The sequence below is a fragment of the Rhinatrema bivittatum genome, chromosome 4 (assembly GCF_901001135.1).
Source record: "Rhinatrema bivittatum chromosome 4, aRhiBiv1.1, whole genome shotgun sequence".
NCBI classification, from domain to species: domain Eukaryota; kingdom Metazoa; phylum Chordata; class Amphibia; order Gymnophiona; family Rhinatrematidae; genus Rhinatrema; species Rhinatrema bivittatum.
Window position 1 is genome coordinate 162,550,824 of NC_042618.1, and position 18,211 is coordinate 162,569,034.

The 18,211-nt window shown below is 48.3% G+C and overlaps 1 protein-coding gene across 3 annotated transcripts in view; it reads right to left on the reverse strand.

Moving 5' to 3' along the window:
* ASPSCR1 (ASPSCR1 tether for SLC2A4, UBX domain containing) overlaps window positions 1-18,211 on the reverse strand; it is a 249,279-nt gene that overhangs the window by 212,822 nt on the left and 18,246 nt on the right. For all 3 annotated transcript variants that reach the window (XM_029599053.1, XM_029599052.1, XM_029599054.1), the window contains one exon: window positions 8,622-8,736. In XM_029599053.1, coding sequence (XP_029454913.1) covers window positions 8,622-8,736 — 115 coding nt within the window. The remainder of the gene's footprint in view (window positions 1-8,621; window positions 8,737-18,211) is intronic.

An 18,211-nucleotide genomic window follows, 5' to 3' on the forward strand; every position in this document is an offset into this window, starting at 1 on the left:
AACATGGAATTTTTACCCATAAAGATTCTATAACGCATTTAGTCTCTTGCAGGATCCTTATCCTGTTGGACTCTATGCCATCCCAGGCATAATGCACCACCAAGCTGCAACTCTCTATCATTGCAATATAATTTGTACCCTAGTATAGCACTATCCCATTGGTTATCTTTCCACCATTTCTCTGAGATGCTAATTAAGTCTCTCTCATCATTCTACTGCTATACATTCTAACTCTCCCATCTTACTTCTTAGACTTATGGCCTTGGTATACAGACATTTCAAAATGTTTTTTTGTTTGTATTAACAGTCTGCTTTTCAGTTGACAGGGATAATTTGGAATCTTTTAGCTCAGATAAGTCTTTACTTATAGGCACATGAACTACTTTTGCTTTTATTGGAACCTCTCTTTTGGGATGCCCTAACTCTCCTGCTTCATTAGTATCCTTCAAAGAAACCTCCCTCCGAACTACATGCTGCTGGGCGACTGTCGACTTCCCCTTTGTTCTAGTTTAAAAGCTGCTCTCTCTCCTTTTTAAAGGTTAGCACCAGCAGCCTGGTTCCACCTTGGTTAAGGTGGAGCCCAACCCTTTGGAAAAGATTCCCCCTTCCCCAAAAGGTTCCCCAGTTCCTTACAAAACTGAATCCCTCTTCCTTGCACCATCTTCACATCCACACACAAACTCCGGAGCTCTGCCTGCCTCTCGGGACCTGCTCGTGAAACAGGGAGCATTTCAGAGAATGCTATCCTGGATGGTCATTTCAGTTTTCTACGTAAGAGCCTAACTTTGGCTTCCAGAACCTCCCTCCCACATTTTCCTATTTCTTTGGTGCCCAATATACCATGATAGCCGCTTCCTCCCCATCACTGTCTAAAATCTTATCGCATGAGATCTACCACTTTCCCACCAGGCAGGCATGTTACCAGGCAATCCTCACACCCACCCAGCTATCTACATTCTAATTATCAAATCACCAACTATGATGGTCGACCTAACCCTTCCCTTCTGAGCACTAGCCCTAGAAGATACACCCTCAGAGCAAGAGGACAATGCATCACCCAGAGAGCAGGACCTTGCTACAAGATCAATTCTTGCTGCACCAGGTTGATGTTCTCCAACCATGAGACCTTCCTCCTCCAAGGCAGCACCAGGACTAGATTTCTCTCCATCACCTGCACACTCAAGTTCTTCCTGTCCTCCCCACCAACCAAATTTGTCCCGCCTCTCTCTCCCCAGCGCCTTTAGCTTGCCTTTGGAAAAGCAAGTAAATCTAAAATCTCCATCACATTCTCTCCCTTGCCTCCTCCAATCCTGTCATGATCACTTTCTCTATTTCCCCCACCAAGCCAATCCTTCTCTCTCTAGCTTCACCCCTTGCTTGTTCCTACCACTCTCCCTCTCCCTCCAACTCAGTCCCCATTACATTCTCTCTCTACAACTGACTCGGCTTGAGTCTGGTTACTCTTTGACATTTCTAACCCTTACTTCTGGGGGAATTCCGCACTATTGCAGAGCGCAGAATTTGCACAAATTCCCCTCCTGCACAGAATTTGGCGAAAATGGAGCAGGCCCCGGCATGTCGCGAGCGGAGCCCTTCCCCCTCACAGTGAAGATGAAGCAGGCAACGGCGTACCTCAAGCATAGCCCGTCCCACTCACAGCGACGATGGTGCAGGCCGGTGTGTGTGTGCGTGCGTGTGTGTAAGACTGTGAGCCTGGGGGGGGACGAGAGAGAGCATGTGCGAGGGTGCCAGACAGAGGGAGCCTTTGTGAAGAAATTGTGAAGGAATGTGTATGTGTGTGAGTGATTGGGAACTGGTGGGTGTGAAAAAGGGATTGTATGTAATGTGAGGGAGTGAGGTTGTTTGTGGTGTATGTGTGAGAAAGACCTTGTGTGAAGGGATGTGTGTGTGTGTGTGTGTGTGTGTGTGTAAAAGGGAGCCTGTGTGGGTGTGTGCAAGAGAGAGGGAGCCTGTATGAGGGGATATGTTCACTAGGGAGAGGGAGCGCATGTGTGTGTGTGTGTGAGAGATAGAGAGAGTGTGGGGGGGACGACAGAGGGAGACTGTGTAAGGGGCAGTACTAAGAGGGGGTCAAACTCTGGGACTGGAGATAGAGTGGAAGGGGTTGAACCTAGAGGCGAAGGGGAAAGAGTGGCAGGTGGAGAAGTTGGGGCCTGAGAGGGCAACGTGAAAGGAGACTGGACAGGGAAGTAGGGAAAGAGGGTGGAAGGGACACTTACAGTGAACTTCTAGGGGAATTCTGCTCAAAATATTTTTGAAAAACTCTGCATCTTTAAGTAATAGCTTTTTTGTGTATTACATAAATTACTTACTGTCATATATATTGTTATTTTGACCAATATAAAGGATGCGGAAATGAAAATTGGTTCTTACCTGCTAAGTTTCGTTCCTGTAATACCACAGATCAGTCCAGAGAAGTGGGTTATGTATCCCTACCAACAGATGGAGTCATAGAACAAAAACTTTGGGCACTGCTATATATACAAAAGTGCCACCTGCAGTCCCTCAGTATTGTCCTGTACCCAAGCCCATGCTAACAGAACTAAGGAGCGAAGGGTAGCAACCAACCAAACCCTAACTACCACTTTGCCCCAGACAAAAAACCAAAACAACTGCGAATAACTGCTCCATCAATCTGTTCTGCAAAAAAGGAGCTTCGTGAAAAAACATAGCCAAACTCTAGCCAACTACAGTCTTTCGGTATCTGAAGAAAGGGGTGAGCCTCTGGACTGATCTATGGTATTACAGGAACGAAAATTAGCAGGTAAGAACCAATTTTCATTTCCTGAACATACCCAGATTAGTCCAGAGAAGTGGGATGTACCCAAGCCACCTTACAATGGGCGAGAATCCGAAAGACCTGCACGCAGAATACTCTCACCGAAGGACGATTCATCAGTAGCCTTGACGTCCAATCGATAATGCTTAGTGACAGTGTGAATAGAAGACCACACCGCCGCCCTACAGATCTCCTGAGGCGACAGTAGTTGACACTCTGCTCAGGAAGTAGCCTGGGCCCTAGTGGAATGAGCTCTGAGACCCGAAGGAATTTGACGTCCACGGACCATGTATGCCGAGCAAATGGCTTCTTTAATCCAAGGAGATATGGTCACCTTAGATGCTTTGTCCCCTTTCTTTGGACCACCAAAGAGAATGAACAAATGGATGGAACGTCGGAAGTCATTGGTAACCTCCAGATAACGCAATAAGGTGCGCCATACGTCCAAAAGATGAAGGTCTCTATCCTGAGAAGAGTCCCGAGACCAATGTGGAAACCCTGGTAGCTCCACAGTCTGATTTACATGGAAGGCAGAAACAACCTTAGGGATGAAGGTCGGAATCGTGCGTAAAGATACCCGATCATCATGAATCCGCAGAAAGGGGTCCTGACACGACAGTGCCTGTAATTTTGAAATCCGACAAGCCGAACAAATGGCCACCAAAACACAGTCTTCAAAGTCAGATCCTCAGAGAGGACCTGCGGATAGGCTCGAAAGGGGCTTCACATAGCACCCGCAGAACTAAATTCAAGCTCCAATCCGGATATACAGGACGGACGGGAGGCTGCAAATGCTTGACCCCCTTAAGAAACCGAGCAATATCCATGCGCGCTGCAAGTGAACAGCCGTTGAACCTTCCCCCTCAAGGCACCCAGAGCCACAACCTGTACCCGAAGGGAATTGAACATGAAACCCTTAGCGAGCCCCTGCTGTAGAAAGTCAAGCACCCGAGGGATATCGGCTGCTAATGGATCGCAGGCCCGTTGACGACACCACGACTAAAAAAGCTTCCAGACTCTCACACAGGCCATAGAGATGGCCGGACATCGCGCCTGCAGAAGAGTGGACATGACCTGTTCAGAATAGCCCTTCAAGCGTAAACATCGCCTCATCGCGAGAGAGAAGTGATCCTCCCGATCCAAAAACCATTGGCCCCTGAAGGAGCAGACACGGCAGATGACCCAGCTGTAATGGACCTTCGAGAGCCAGATGCACCAGATCTGCGAACCACGGACGACGTGGCCACTCCGGCGCTACCAAGATGACCCTTCCTGGGTGAAGTTCTATGCGACGGAGAAGCCGACCTATGAGGGGCCAGAGAGGGAAGGCATACAGGAGAATTCCCGTGGGCCAGGGACACACGAAAGCGTCGATGCCCACAGAGGCCTGCTCTCACCGACAGCTGAAGAAACGTTCCGTCTTAGCATTCACCTGCGTTGCCATCAGATCCAACTGAGGTACTCCCCCATCTGGCACAAATGCTTCGGCAGACAGCTCCCACTCTCCTGGATCGAGTTGCTGTCTGCTGAGAAAATCCGCTTGCACATTCTCCACCCCTGCGACATGAGAGGTGGCAATGCCTCCGAGATGACGCTCTGCCCAGGCGAACAGAAGTCGCGCCTCCAGCGCAACTGTGGGGCTTCATGTCCCGCCTTGCTGGTTGATGTACACCACCGTCGTCACATTGTCTGAGAATACTCACACCATTCTGCCCTGAATCCAGGATAAGAATGCTTGTAGGGCCAGACGCACTGCTCTTGTCTCGAGTCGATTGATGGACTCCTTCCATCGCCGACCAGAGACCTTGGGCGGACCTTTCCACACACACCACTCCCCAACCAGACAGACTGGCATCGGTGGAGATTATCAGCCAATTCGGAGGGTCAAAATCCACCCCCCATTCCAGACTGTCGCTCGAAAGCCACCACGACAGACTGACTCTGGACTCCTGAAGGAGCGGCATTGGCAGGTGGAATTGCTCCGATACCGGGCTCCAACGAGACAAAAGCACACGTAACGGTCGTAAGTGAGCGAACGCCCATGGAACCAAGTCCAAGGTGGAAGCCATGGAGCCCAGGACCTGAAGATGATGCCAAACTGTGGGATTGCTCCTCTGAAGAAGGGAATGGATCTGGTCTTGTAACTTCGTTACTCAGTCTGCCGCTAGAAACACTCTTCCCCTTAAGGTATCGAATTGTGCTCCCCTTCTGGACATAATCATCCATCCTAGCGACTGCAACGTGATCATCACCAAGTGCACCAACCTCTCGCAGTCCTCCCGAGACTTTGCGCGAATCAACCGGTCGTCCAGGCACAGGTGGAGCAATATCCCCTCCTTCCGAAGGAAGGCCGCCTCCACCACCATGACCTTGGTGAACGTTCGAGGAGCTGTTGCAAGACCAAATGGGAGGGCTCGAAATTGGAAATGTTGCCCCAAGACCTTGAAGCACAGAAATCTCTGATGACTCAACTTGATAGGGATATGTAGATACGCCTCTGTGAGGTCTAAGGACGCTAGAAACTCCCCTTTCTGAACCGCCGCCATCACCGTCCTCAGTGTTTCCATCCGAAAACGAGGAATCCTAAGACAACGGTTCACCTTCTGCAGATCAAGGATGGGGTGAAACGTGCCCTCCTTTTTGGGGACCACAAAGTAAATCGAGTAACATCCCCATCCTTGCTGAGTCTCCGGAACTAGGAAAATAGCTCAGAGGTCGAGAAGTCATTGCAGGGTCACCCGGACCGCCTTGTGCTTGCTATGTAAGGCCACGCGGGACTCCACAAACACCTCCTGGACTGGACGCGAGAACTCCAGTGCATAGCCATCTCTGATTCCCTCTAAGACCCAACGGTCTGAGGTAATCCTTGCCCATTCCGTGTAAAAGTTGGATAATCTGCCTCAGACAGCTTCAATGACAGAAAGGGTGCTCGTGGTTTTATTGGGAGGCTTTGCTGTTTCCTGCACCAAGATGTCCCGAGTCTCTACCAGGATGATGACCCCCGCAAAAGGACAGCTGGTGCCCTGGAGCTGGTTTAGAAGCAGCCGGTGCGGTATATCTGCTAGCTCTGTAGCGTCAAGTGTCCCAAAAACGAGCTCGAGGAGGAAACGCCTTCTTAGACGATCTCTTATCTTCTAGCAACCTATTGCCCTTGGATTCCGCAAGCAGCTTCACCAGCTGATCAAGGTCCTCCCCGAAGAGGAGCTTGCCTTTAAAGGGCAGATTGCAAAACTGGGATTTAGAGGACAAATCTACCGCCCAATTCCTCAGCCAGAGGAGTCGCCGCGCCGACAGCAGGGACACCATACTTCTCGCCGAGGTCCGCACCAGATCATACAGTGCATCCGCCACATAAGCGACACTCACCTCTAAACGGGCGGACTGCAATGCCCCACTGCCTATGGTCCCAGAACTGGAAGCAGCCTCCTGAACCCAACACAGGCATGCTCTCTGCATCAGGCTAGCGCAGTTCACCGCTCGAAGACTCAGAGCGGTGACCTCAAATGCCCGCTTTAACTGGATCTCCAGCTTCTGGTCCTGCATGTCCTTTAGGGCGGCCACCCCAGGTACTGGGATAGTGGTCTTCTTAGTGACTGCAGAATCCACCTTAGGAATCTTCAGCAGGTCTAAAACCTCAGTCGATAGGGGATATAGCTTTGCCATCGCTCTGCCCACCTTCAGCCCTGCATCAGGAGCCTCCCACTCCCGTGTCACCAGTTTGCGTACTTTCTTCAGCAGAGGGAAGGAAGTTGTGGGATCCCTAATGCCATTGAGGATGGGATTAATGCCCTCATTGTCAGACTCATCCTGTGAAAGCTTAAGCCCCAGGACCTCGGGAATAAGGGGCTATAGCTCATCTCTTTTAAATAGGCGGACAACGCTGGGATCGTCTCCTTCCACAGGCGGGGTATCGGGGTCATCTGAATCATCCGTATCCCCATCTGCCTGATCCTGGTTCGTCCCTGAGGGTGGTGCCGATCCTGACCCAGGCATCGGGTCTTGGGGTCCCCGGGAGCCATCTTCCCTCGGGTGAGGCTGACCCATAGGGCGCTGACTAGGCTGCGTGCCCCGACTTCTTTTCCCAGGTGGTTCTACAACGTCTCCTGGAGGTCCGGGCCTCTTAACCGCCGAGCGCTTCGGAGCAAGGAAGGCTTCTTGCATCAGGAGGACAAATTCCGGGGAAAACCCCTCTGGGTCCCCCTCCCCCTCCGGGGAATCGGCTGGAGTCACATCGCCAGCTCCCCCCGTGGGGTCCTCCCCCACCGGGGCTAAAGCAGGAGGAGAATCCTCCCCTCCTGTGATCCTAGGCCCGGGGCACCCGATTGCTCCCCGAGGGAAGAAGCAACCAGCCCCAACGAGCCCTCCATCCACGGAGGGCAATTTGCACCTAAAGAGGCCGTATCCAGAGCCTGACCGCGTGTACCACACACATGGCAGGCCGGCAATTTTGAGCACGTCTCCATTTGGAAGAGCACACCGCCTCGCGGTTCGATGGGGGAGAAGAAAGCCGCGATTGACCACAAGACGCTCGGAGGCACGACGCGGGAAAGATTCCAGTCAGGCCGGGAAGAAAAAATCTGCTCTGAAAAAAAGCGCGCAGCCGCACCGTGAAAAGCCAGCTGAAAGGCAGCCTGTCCCTGGCCGAAACGCTGAGCCACGCCACAGTGAAACAGAAAAATAAATGGGTCTAAACTAGAAACTCATCCTTTCCCTCTGCAGGCAACCCGGAGCTCCGGAAGCTGAGGGGAAAAAAAAAGGCTGACAGCCTCCCCAAACAGCCTCAGAGGACCCAGTACCCCTGCACAGACTCCTTACCTCAGAACTGAAGTTAGTCAGCAGACTCTCAGACTCTCAATGAGTTTTACTTTTTTTTTTTTTTTTTATAAACTTTACGGAGGTAAGAAAGGGGAAGCTCTCGAGGAAGCAGCTGCAGCAGCCTCGGTGGTGAGTAATCAGGAGCCCCTGGCCGTCACAAACCGAACTGTGGCGGGAGAGACCCTGACAGGGATACCCAATCCCCCGGACGCCCGGCTTCCACTGAGGGATGGCCCACAAAGGTGCCTAACACCTCAGGAAGCGACCACAACTAAAAGAAATCTAACTAACTGAAAAACTCAAACTAAAGACTACAGGAGTGCATCTCTACCATCTACTGGAGTCAGAGAAATACTGAGGGACTGCAGGTGGCACTCTTGTATATATGGCAGTGCCCAGAGTTTTTGTTCTCTGACTCCATCTGTTGGTAGGGATTCACAACCCACTTCATTGGACTGATCTGGGTATGTTCAGGAATTTTAAGTTTTTGTGTGCAGAATTTTAAATTTTTTTTCGCAAAATTCCCCTCAGGAGTAAACCCTTTAAATCTAACTTGAAAAAGGTTCACGTGAAACGCATTGCCATCTAATACAAAGCTGTTGCAGGAAGCTCAATACAGGTGGTATTTACAAAAACATGAAAGAGGATTAGGATTAGTTTTGTTTGTTGTTTTTTTTTTTAAGACAGAGTGAGGTTAAAGATGAGAGTACTTGAACAGAAGACTCAGCCTAACACATCCACACTCACACCAGCTACAACGAGCTTTGCTGGTATAATCAAAACGATTTGGGACAAAAAGCTGTCAATCATAATTACCAAATAGAGCCTCCTACAGAAAAAACTAAATTCCATAGAATTCTGAATATGAAAAGCCCCAAAACCTACCTACTCACCATAATACAGAGCTAATTATTACTGTAGGACCAAGACATTGTTTTCTCAGAAGCTGCACAATATATGACGTTTTTAACCCAGCAAAGGTAACAAAAAAAAAAAAAGGACATACTGAACACTCTGTCCCAGCCCTCCGGCCAGGGGCTGCTACCATCTCCAGTTTAGCATTATTGGGCAAGTTGGCAAACCTCCACTGCAGAGAAAGATCCAGCATCGTCCTTTGAAACCTACAACAGAAACAAACACAAAATGAGGACAGAAGCAGAGACCGTGGAAAAAATGGCTACTGCAGAAACCCAGAGTACAACGGATAAAACTAATGGCAGACAATGAAAAAGAATATTACAGCATATGAGGACCAAAATGGCCCATCCAGCCTACCCAACTTTTCTGCTCTACACTGCTGAAGACATATCCCAGCTACCAACTATAGAAGCTTGACCTCTTTTAGGATATCACTCCTTATCCAGGTCAGTTTTTGTCATCATCATTTTTGGTTCTCTACCATCCCAGTAGATGATTATACAATTTCCCATATGAAGTACAACATCCAGCCCCTTCCACCCACCATGTTTTACTATCAAGCATTGTAATCTAAACAGCAACCAAACTAGCAAATCTGTTGCCCTAACATCCAACTGCCTATGTCCCCATAGCCTACCCTACCAACCTAATGGCATTGACCTGGTTGTTTTCTGGGGAGCTGTAGCCTGCTGGTTCCTACATAACTAATCCATAGCCTGTAGCATCATTAGATTGTATTTCCTTTACCCTTGCCTTATTTTCTCCCTATCACCTCTTCCCTTGTCTTTGTTACAACTTAATTCCTACTGTATTGCCACAGGCTCACAGTTGCTTTGTGTCTTTCCATTTGCGACTAAGGATCTTCTTTGCTGATCCCATGCCTTCCTGAATTCTGTTACTGTTTTTTTTCTCCATCACCTGCACAGGCTATTCCTTACTTTTACCACCTTTTATGTGAAAAAAGGTTTTCTGTGTTATTCCCGATTCTACACACTCCCTCTTCTTCTATAAATTTCTTTTCTACTGAACAAAGCTTGCTTTTTATGCATTATTCACACTGTTATAGCAGGGGTCCCCAAACCTTTCAAGAGAAGGGCCACATAGGACATTCAAATTACCATAAGGGCCAGAGAGACAGCCTCATATTTTGCTGAGCCATGAAAGAGCTGGGGCTCTCCATGAAAGAGCTGGGAGAGAGCCCCTTGCAAGTTGTTTGTTAAGAAGGCTTTGAGGGAAGGTGGAACCATGCCTGGCCCGTCGGGTGATTTGAAAATGCTGAGGAAAGGGGAAGCAGGGTGGGGCAGAGCATCAGTATTACTTCTAGATTTCCCCAGAATTACTAATCCTACCACACCCCCAAGCAACCTTGCTGCCCCCTTCCCCTATAACTGCCCACCAAAGAAATTAAGGGGGGGGGGGCAGGGAGGGTAGATGGTGGGATGGGATTTTGGTGTGGTGCACGCTCAATCACACGCCTCATACACTCTTGCTCTCTTCTTCATTCTCTTTTCTCATCCTTTTCACCTCCTCCCACACCCCTCTCTTGCAACATGCCAGATTCATGGTATGAGCAAAACAGCCCCCATGGAAACTAAGCCAGGGAGTCACACTCAGACTTGGTATCTGGGTTATAATAAGAATTTCTGCACTCTGCACCTCCATTGCCTGCATCCTTGGGGAATGATGCCAGTGTCCCCTCCCTCACGGTTATGAAGAGATGGTGGTGGCATGGTTGGGAGCTCTAGGAACAACCATCCTTACCAGTCCGCAGAACCCATGGCTCAGTACTGCCAGTGACTTCTTCCCCATAGCCTGCACTGACTTCCACAGTTGCCAAACACTCCTTTTGGCTGATTTACAGCCTATCTCCCTGTCTTCAGCCCAAATGGCTCTACATGTACAAGCACTTTTAATGCCAGCAATGCATAACACAGCCAATCAGTGGTGGCCTTGAAACAGCTGCCCCACCTACACTGTTCTGCTGCTACTTGCACTTCCAACTTCAAGTAGTGGTAGAATGCGATGCCCCTGAGGCCAGACCAAGCTCTTTCTGCTATTGCTGCCGGGGAACTGACCAAAATTCAGTCAAGGGTGCATCCAGCCCTCGGCCATAGTTTGGGGACTCCCACATTAAGGTATTTTTTTGACTGCCTCTATTAAATCCCTTCCATCTCTTCTCTCCATTAGGCTATACAATATTGAGATTTATTACAACTCATTTTATAGGATTTTCCGTGCAGACCCTGCACTATTTGGCAGCCCTTCTATGAACTGTCTCAATTCTTTCAGAAGTATAGCCTCCAGAATTGAACACACATTCAAAATAAGGTCTCACTAACTTGGTACAGAGGAATTATCACCTCTTTTCTACTGGGCATGCCTCTCCCCAGGCTTTGCTCACTGCTTCACTACCTTCATATAATCACACCAAAGTCATTCTCCTACCTAGTGTACACATCACTATCTCAACCCAACTTCTTACTGCACCTTTGAATTTCTGCAGCCCAAATGCATGATTAGAGAAATTACTTACCTGATAATTTCGTTTTCCTTAGTGTAGACAGATGGACTCAGGATCAATAGGTATAGTGTACTCCTGATAACAGTTGGAGACGGATCAGATTTCAATCTGACGTCAGCCCCTAGTACATATACCCCTGCAGGAAGTGCAGCTCTCCTCGAAAAGCATTGTGGATATATGTGTGACTGACTAATTTGATTAACTTGAATAACTTCATAACTTGGTTAAACTTTATAATTTGATTAATCTGATTAACTTAAATTGGTTGGAACGACCATAGCTGGAGACCGCCAGTGTACTCAACCGGAAAGCGTCGACACCCAGTAGGGTGGGTGCCCTAGGTGAATGAAAACATGGCTTACCCTTGAATCATTCGAAATTCCATGTGTAACGGCAGCCAAGGGTGAAATGCTGAGTCCATCTGTCTACACTAAGGAAAACGAAATTATCAGGTAAGTAATTTCTCCATTTCCTAGCGTGTAGCAGATGGACTCAGGACCAATGGGATGTATAAAAGCTACTCCCGAACCAGGTGGGAGGCTGCCCGTGACCCACTTAGTACTGCCCTTGCAAATGCCGGGTCCTCCCGAGCCTGAACATCCAGATGGTAGAATCTGGAGAAGGTGTGGATGGAGGACAATGTCGCCGCCTTGCAGATCTCAGCGGGTAACAGCATTCTGGTTTCTGCCCAGGATACTGCCTGGGCTCTGGTAGAATGGGCCTTGACCTGTAGAGGCGGAGGCTTGCCTGCTTCCACGTAGGCCACCTTGATGACTTCCTTGATCCAGCGGGCTATTGTTGCCCGCAAGGCTGCTTCCCCTTGTCTCTTCCCGCTGTGAAGGACGAAAAGGTGGTCCATTTTTCGTACTGGTTCCGACATTTCCAGGTATCTGGACAGGAGTCTGCCTATATTGAGGTGGCGTAGACTGTGAGCTTCTTCTGAATTCTTCAAGTCATCCGGTGATGGTAGCGAAATGGTTTGGTTAAGATGGAAGTGCGATACCACCTTGGGAAGAAATGAAGGGACCGTGCGTAGCTGGATGGATCCCGGGGTGAGCCTGAGGAACGGCTCACGGCAGGACAGTGCTTGTAGATCTGAAATGCGGTGGGCTGAGCAAACTGCCAGCAGAAAGGCTGTCTTTAAAGATAACAGACGGAGGGACAGACCTCGGAGGGGTCTGAAGGAGGTTCCTGCTAGGAAATCCAGGACCAGGTTGAGATTCCACAGAGGTACCCGTCCACTTTAGTGGTGGGCGGATATGTTTGACTCCTTTCAGGAAACGTGATACGTCCAGGTGAGAAGCTATGCTGTCGCCCCCGCTCTTGGGGCCGTAGCATGACAATGCGGCCACCTGGAGCTTGATAGAGTTGAGGGACAGCCCCTTCTGTAGCCCGTTCTGTAAGAATTCAGGATCATGGGAACTTTAGATGAGCGTGGCTTCATGTCGTGGTCTTCGCACCAGGCTTCAAAAACTCTCCAAATCCTTATGTACGTTAGAGATGTGGAGAACTTGCGTGCTCGGAGCAGGGTGTCGGTTACAGCCCCGCCCCCCCCCCCCCCCCGAGTATCCGCTCTCTCTCAGGCGAACCCTCTCAAGGGCCAGGCCGTAAGAGAGAATTGAGCTGGATCCTCGTGGAGGATTGGTCCTTGTTGGAGCAGGTCTCTGTGTGGAGGCAGTGGTAGGGGGTTCCCTGCCAGTAGTCTTCTCATGTCGGCGTACCATGGTCTTCTTGGCCAATCCGGGGCCACCAGAAGAACTAGTCCCCTGTGCAGATGTATCTTATGAATGATTGCGCCCAATAGGGGCCATGGTGGGAAGGCGTATAATAGGGTCCCCTATGGCCAGGTCTGTACCAGGGCATCGATCCCCTGGGACTGAGGTTCCCACCTGCGGCTGAAGTACCTGGGTACTTGGGGGTTGGACTGGTTTGCCAGAAGGTCCATGTCTGGTGTCCCCCACTGGTTCACTATCATTTGGAACGCTGCGGCCGACAGCTTCCATTCTCCTGGGTCTAGACTTTCCCTGCTGAGGTAGTCCGCCGTGATGTTGTCTTTCCCGGCGATGTGGACGGCCGAGACCTCTTGGAGGTTTACTTCCGCCCACGTCATTAGGGGTTCTATTTCCAGAGACACCTGTTGGCTTCTGGTTCCTCCCTGACGGTTGATGTAGGCCACTGTTGTGGCGTTGTCTGACATTACTCTGACCGCTTTGTCTCGGAGTCTGTGTGCGAAGCGTAGGCAGGATAGTCTGACTGCCCGCGCTTCTAGGCGGCTGATGTTCCATCCCGCTTCTTCTGCGTTCCACTGCCCTTGGGCGGTTAATTCCTCGCAGTGAGCTCCCCATCCTTGTAGGCTGGCGTCTGTGGTGAGCCGGGTCCAGGTTGGGGAGGATAGTCTTGTTCCCTGGCACAGGTAACTGGCCAGTAGCCACCACAGTAGCTGGGTCCGAACCCTGCCCGGGAGTGATAGCCGAATGGCGTAGTTCTGAGACAGCGGATTCCATCATGATAGAAGCGAGCGCTGCAGGGGTCTCATGTGAGCTCACGCCCATGGCACTACTTCCAGTGTGGATGCCATCAGACCAAGGACTTGTAGGTAATCCCATGCTGTGGGTCGAGGTTCGCTCAACAGGCTTTGTAACCGGTTCCACAGTTTTGATCTCCTTGTGGGAGTCAGCCTGACCTTGTCTGCTTTGGTGTCGAATTGGACTCCTAGGTACTCTAGAGACTGTGAGGGCTGCAGGCAACTTTTGTTTGTGTTGACCACCCATCCTAGGCTCTCCAGTAGAGTTTTGACTCTGTTGGTTGCTTGGCGGCTTTCCTCTGGGGATTTCGTCCTGATCAGCCAATCGTCTAGATAAGGATGTATGAGGATTCCTTCCTTCCTCAATGTTGCCGCCACCACCACTATGATCTTGATGAACATCCGGGGTGCTGTGGCTAACCCGAAGGGTAGTGCCCGGAACTGGTAGTGACGGTCCAGGATTTTGAAGCGTAGATAGCGCTGATGTTCCTGATGAATTGGGATGTGTTGGTAGGCCTCCGAAAGATCCAGGGATGTGAGAAACTCTCCTGGTTGTATTGCCCTTATTACGGAGCATAGGATTTCCATGCGGAAGCGGGGAATCCTCAGGTGGCGGTTGACCGACTTGAGGTCCAGGATGGGCCTGAACGTCCCCTCTTTCTTGGGGACGATAAAATAAATGGAATAATGCCCAGTATTTATTTCTTGTGGAGGCACTGGGGTTATGGCCTCGAGGGCCAGTAGTCTGGTTAGTGTAGCTTCCACTGCTACCCTCTTGGCAAGGTCGTGGCAGGGGTTTTTCTTCTTGAATTGGTTCTAACGCTGCGAGAGCATGCAGATAGTCCCTAACTGCTATGGAGACGGAAAATATTGAAGAGCTGCACTTCCTGCAGGGATTATATGTACTAGGGGCTGACATCAGATTGAAATCTGATTCGTCTCCAACTGCTATCAGGAGTACACCATACCCATTGGTCCTGAGTCCATCTGGTACACGCTAGGAAATGCCCTTTTGCATTGAAACTTTGCTGCTAAGCACTCAATCACTCCTTGAGCTCTCTTAGGGTCTGATTTACTAAGCTCCCCATCCCCCCCCCCAAAACAAATGCAGAATGGAAGAAAAGCCTTAATAAATCAGACCTTTAGTTTTCTCCACATTTTGTCTACTCCCTCAGGGGTGCCCACTTTGTGACAAATCTTAGTTTCAACTGAAAAAGACAAAGTTTAATGAATTTACTTATTTATTTATTATTCAATCTGTATGCTGCCTTTCCACTCAACACAGCAAACAGGAAAATACTATAACCCCCCCCCCCTCCCCACACACACACACACAATATCACTCACATATACAAAACAGAACTAGGCCCAGGACCAATTCCCAAAAATGCTACTAATCCCTTTCTCTCCTCAATGTGAACACCATTTACCTTTACCCTCTGTGGCCTATCACTCAACCAGTTTTTAATCTAGTCCATTTTAGGACCCATCCCCAGGCTACTCAGTTTATAAAATAAGCCTCCTATGCAGGACAGCATCAACAGCTTTGATGAAATCCAAGCATACAACATCTGTAATGGACATTTCCTCGAACTGTTCATGTCCTTCCCTCTCAATATTCACCCCATGTGTCTTATTCTTGGACTCAATTCAATCATGTGTAATAAAAATAAGTAACAAGAGCTCAAAGGATGGTGCAGAATTACCACTGGCCAGCAGCCAGTATTAAAATTGGATAGCCAACACACAAAAGAGCCCTGATTTTGCAAAGCCACTGAAATGCCAAGTCCTTACTCACAATTTCTGGCTCCCAGCAGTATATCATATCAGCCACAAATCCCTCTAGAATAGGACTGCCAACTGATCCCAAGCTGACCGAAAAGGCTAATCCAGTCCTGGCTTTGACCTACTGCATGCATGGAATTGTAGTTCTTATTGTCCCATTAAGGCCCCAAAGAAAATCAGAACTACTAATCCATGGATGCAAGCAGATACAAGTAGGACTGAATCAATTGGTTCAGACGACCTGGGGAAAGCTGGCTGTTGAGGATCAGCAGATGGAAGTCACTGTGAATTACTTGTTGAAGCTGGCCTGGAAGCAGCTTCTTAGTCAGCAAACGTGGCCCACATTGTCTTTTTTAAAAATATAAGTAATGCTCTTCAATATTGTGAAAAAGTTTTGCAAAAAGGCTAGATAAGCACTATTACTTTACAAAGCACAAATTGAGATGGACATTTGAAAGGGACTTTTGGCCAATGATGGCAGCTAAAGCCTGTGTGCGTTTGCACTGAAAGAAGATTGAATTCACAAACGGCTGTGAAGTTTTCCCTTTCAATTTTAGACATGCTGGTCATTATATATTGAGCATTTGTAGCAAAATAGGGATTTTGCTTGTTCTGTGGTTTATTGTTCTGCCCTGTGACACTTTTCCCCAGAGAGCTCATTTCCTGTGTGCTGGCCAGAAGGTGGTGTTTGACCTCTGCACTGTAGTTCAAACAGAGGCTTTGGATGCTGCCTTGAATGAAGATGGCTTGATCAGCATACACATCCCAGCAGCCCTGAATGCAAGTAACATAAACCTGCAATGCCTTTGGCTAGAAAGCTGTTAATACTATGTGCACTGACTGGCCCTGGAGGGAGAGAACTCGTCCTGAGAAGCCTGGAATTCTCCAGTCTTAGCTGGGAGTACAGAGGGAGCAGATCTCTGTGTGAAACGCTGATAAGCTTCTGTGAACAGACTTTTTCCTGACCTCCCAAGCACAGAAAGTAGTGAAAATTATTTCGCTAGTTGCTACTGTAATTCTTTTTAATGTATGTTTATATTTTTTTATTGAAATTTATGAAAGAAGATTTACTTTGTAATCTGCATGAGTTCGATATATGCAGAATATAAGCATTTACAAATAAAATAAATACCTGTTTCCTTTTGCAGTTTAAATCTTATCTTTTTAAATCTGTTTCTATTTTTTTTTTAAATAAACTTATTAGTTTATTAGCTCTGCCTATCTTGGACTGACTAACGATTCTGATATTGTGTGTATTTGGTGTTTTTCTAGGAACTGTGTGACCCTCGGGTTGTGTGGTGTCCCAATGTCCCTAGAAACCACCAAGTTCCCTGCTTGCGAGCAGGGAACTTGCCCAAAGGCAAGCAGGAACCTCAGGTGGGAGGTTGCCAGTGTAGCAGCATGAGTGCAGATGCAGGCGGGCTTGTGCTGTATTTGGCAGGATACTCCAGGTGGCCACAGGGTTACCCTACGTGGGTATTAGGGATGGTATTGCAGCATTACACGACAGCGTTTATGGGACAGTACATATATTAATGAGCTTAATTTGATTGATTGATACATAGTAAAAAAAAAAAAAAAACAATTTTTTAAAGTGTAACCAGTATGGTTTATTCTACATTCACTGATTTTGTGCACTTGGAAGTTGTGGTATTTGTGGTGAACACTACTCTATAACCAGAGGGGTGGCCTTCTTAGTCTGTAATAGAAAAAATGAAACAAGGTGGTGGAACCTTACAAACTAAACACAATGGGGGCCAACTCCAGTCCTCAAAAGCCACAAACAGGCCTGGTTTTCAGGATATCTATAATGAATACACATGAGATATTTCTGCATACAACGGAGGCAGTGAATGCAAATCTGTCAGACATATTCATTGAGGACATCCTGTGCTTCTTAAAGGCTGAAGTTGACCAATCTTGGACTAATATTTTTATTGAAGCATAAGCTTTCGAGGACAAGAATCCACTTGGTCAGATACATCCACCTACGTTTTTGATGTTGCCCAATCTTAGCCTGAGAGAGACTGCATCCAAATGTTCTCTCTTGACAAATCTTGCAATAAAATGAAAGAGGCCTCTAATCCTCTCTCCCAAATACTTCACATTGTTCTGGATTTTTCTAAGTTTCCCCTTCTTTTTCAACATTCAGAGTCTTACCGCATAATCCCAGATCTGAATCTTGCTATGCTGCTTGTATAAACCCTGCTTCCTGAAACAGGCCATTAAGAAGCAAGCAGCTTGTATAACTTGCAGAGCTCTTCTACCAAGCATCATGTAAGTACCTTGGAAACTCTCTAAGCTCTGAGTGCATCATGTTAGCAGCTGGCCATAATACATGTCTAAGACACAGAGCATGCTTCAGCACATTGGTTATGGCACATCAGTGCCACAGGAATGTATTAAATAGTTAGTCAGAGGGCAGGCAAAAACCAGGAGCTTGTGTGTTTTATATTAAAGAAAAATTGGTTCTTACCTGCTAATTTTCATTCCTGAAGTACCATGGATCAGCCCAGACAAGTGGGTTTATGCATCCCTATCAGTAGATGGAGGCAGAGAACAAAACTTTGAGGCACTGCTACATAACAGAGTGCCACCTGCAGTCCCTCAGTATTGACCTTTACCCAAGCCAAGATATCCACCTTAACAAACCCCAACAAACCTTGGGCAAACAGAGACTTAAAGCTGGAGCCCATTGAAAACTAGGCCCCCTTGATTTAACACAAAGCACATACCAAACAATGTACACTTCTCATTAATCTGAGTATATCATATACCAGCTCAACCATATCCAAAAGCAAGGAAGTCTTTCGAAAGATGGGGATGGGTCTCTGGACTGATCCGGGGT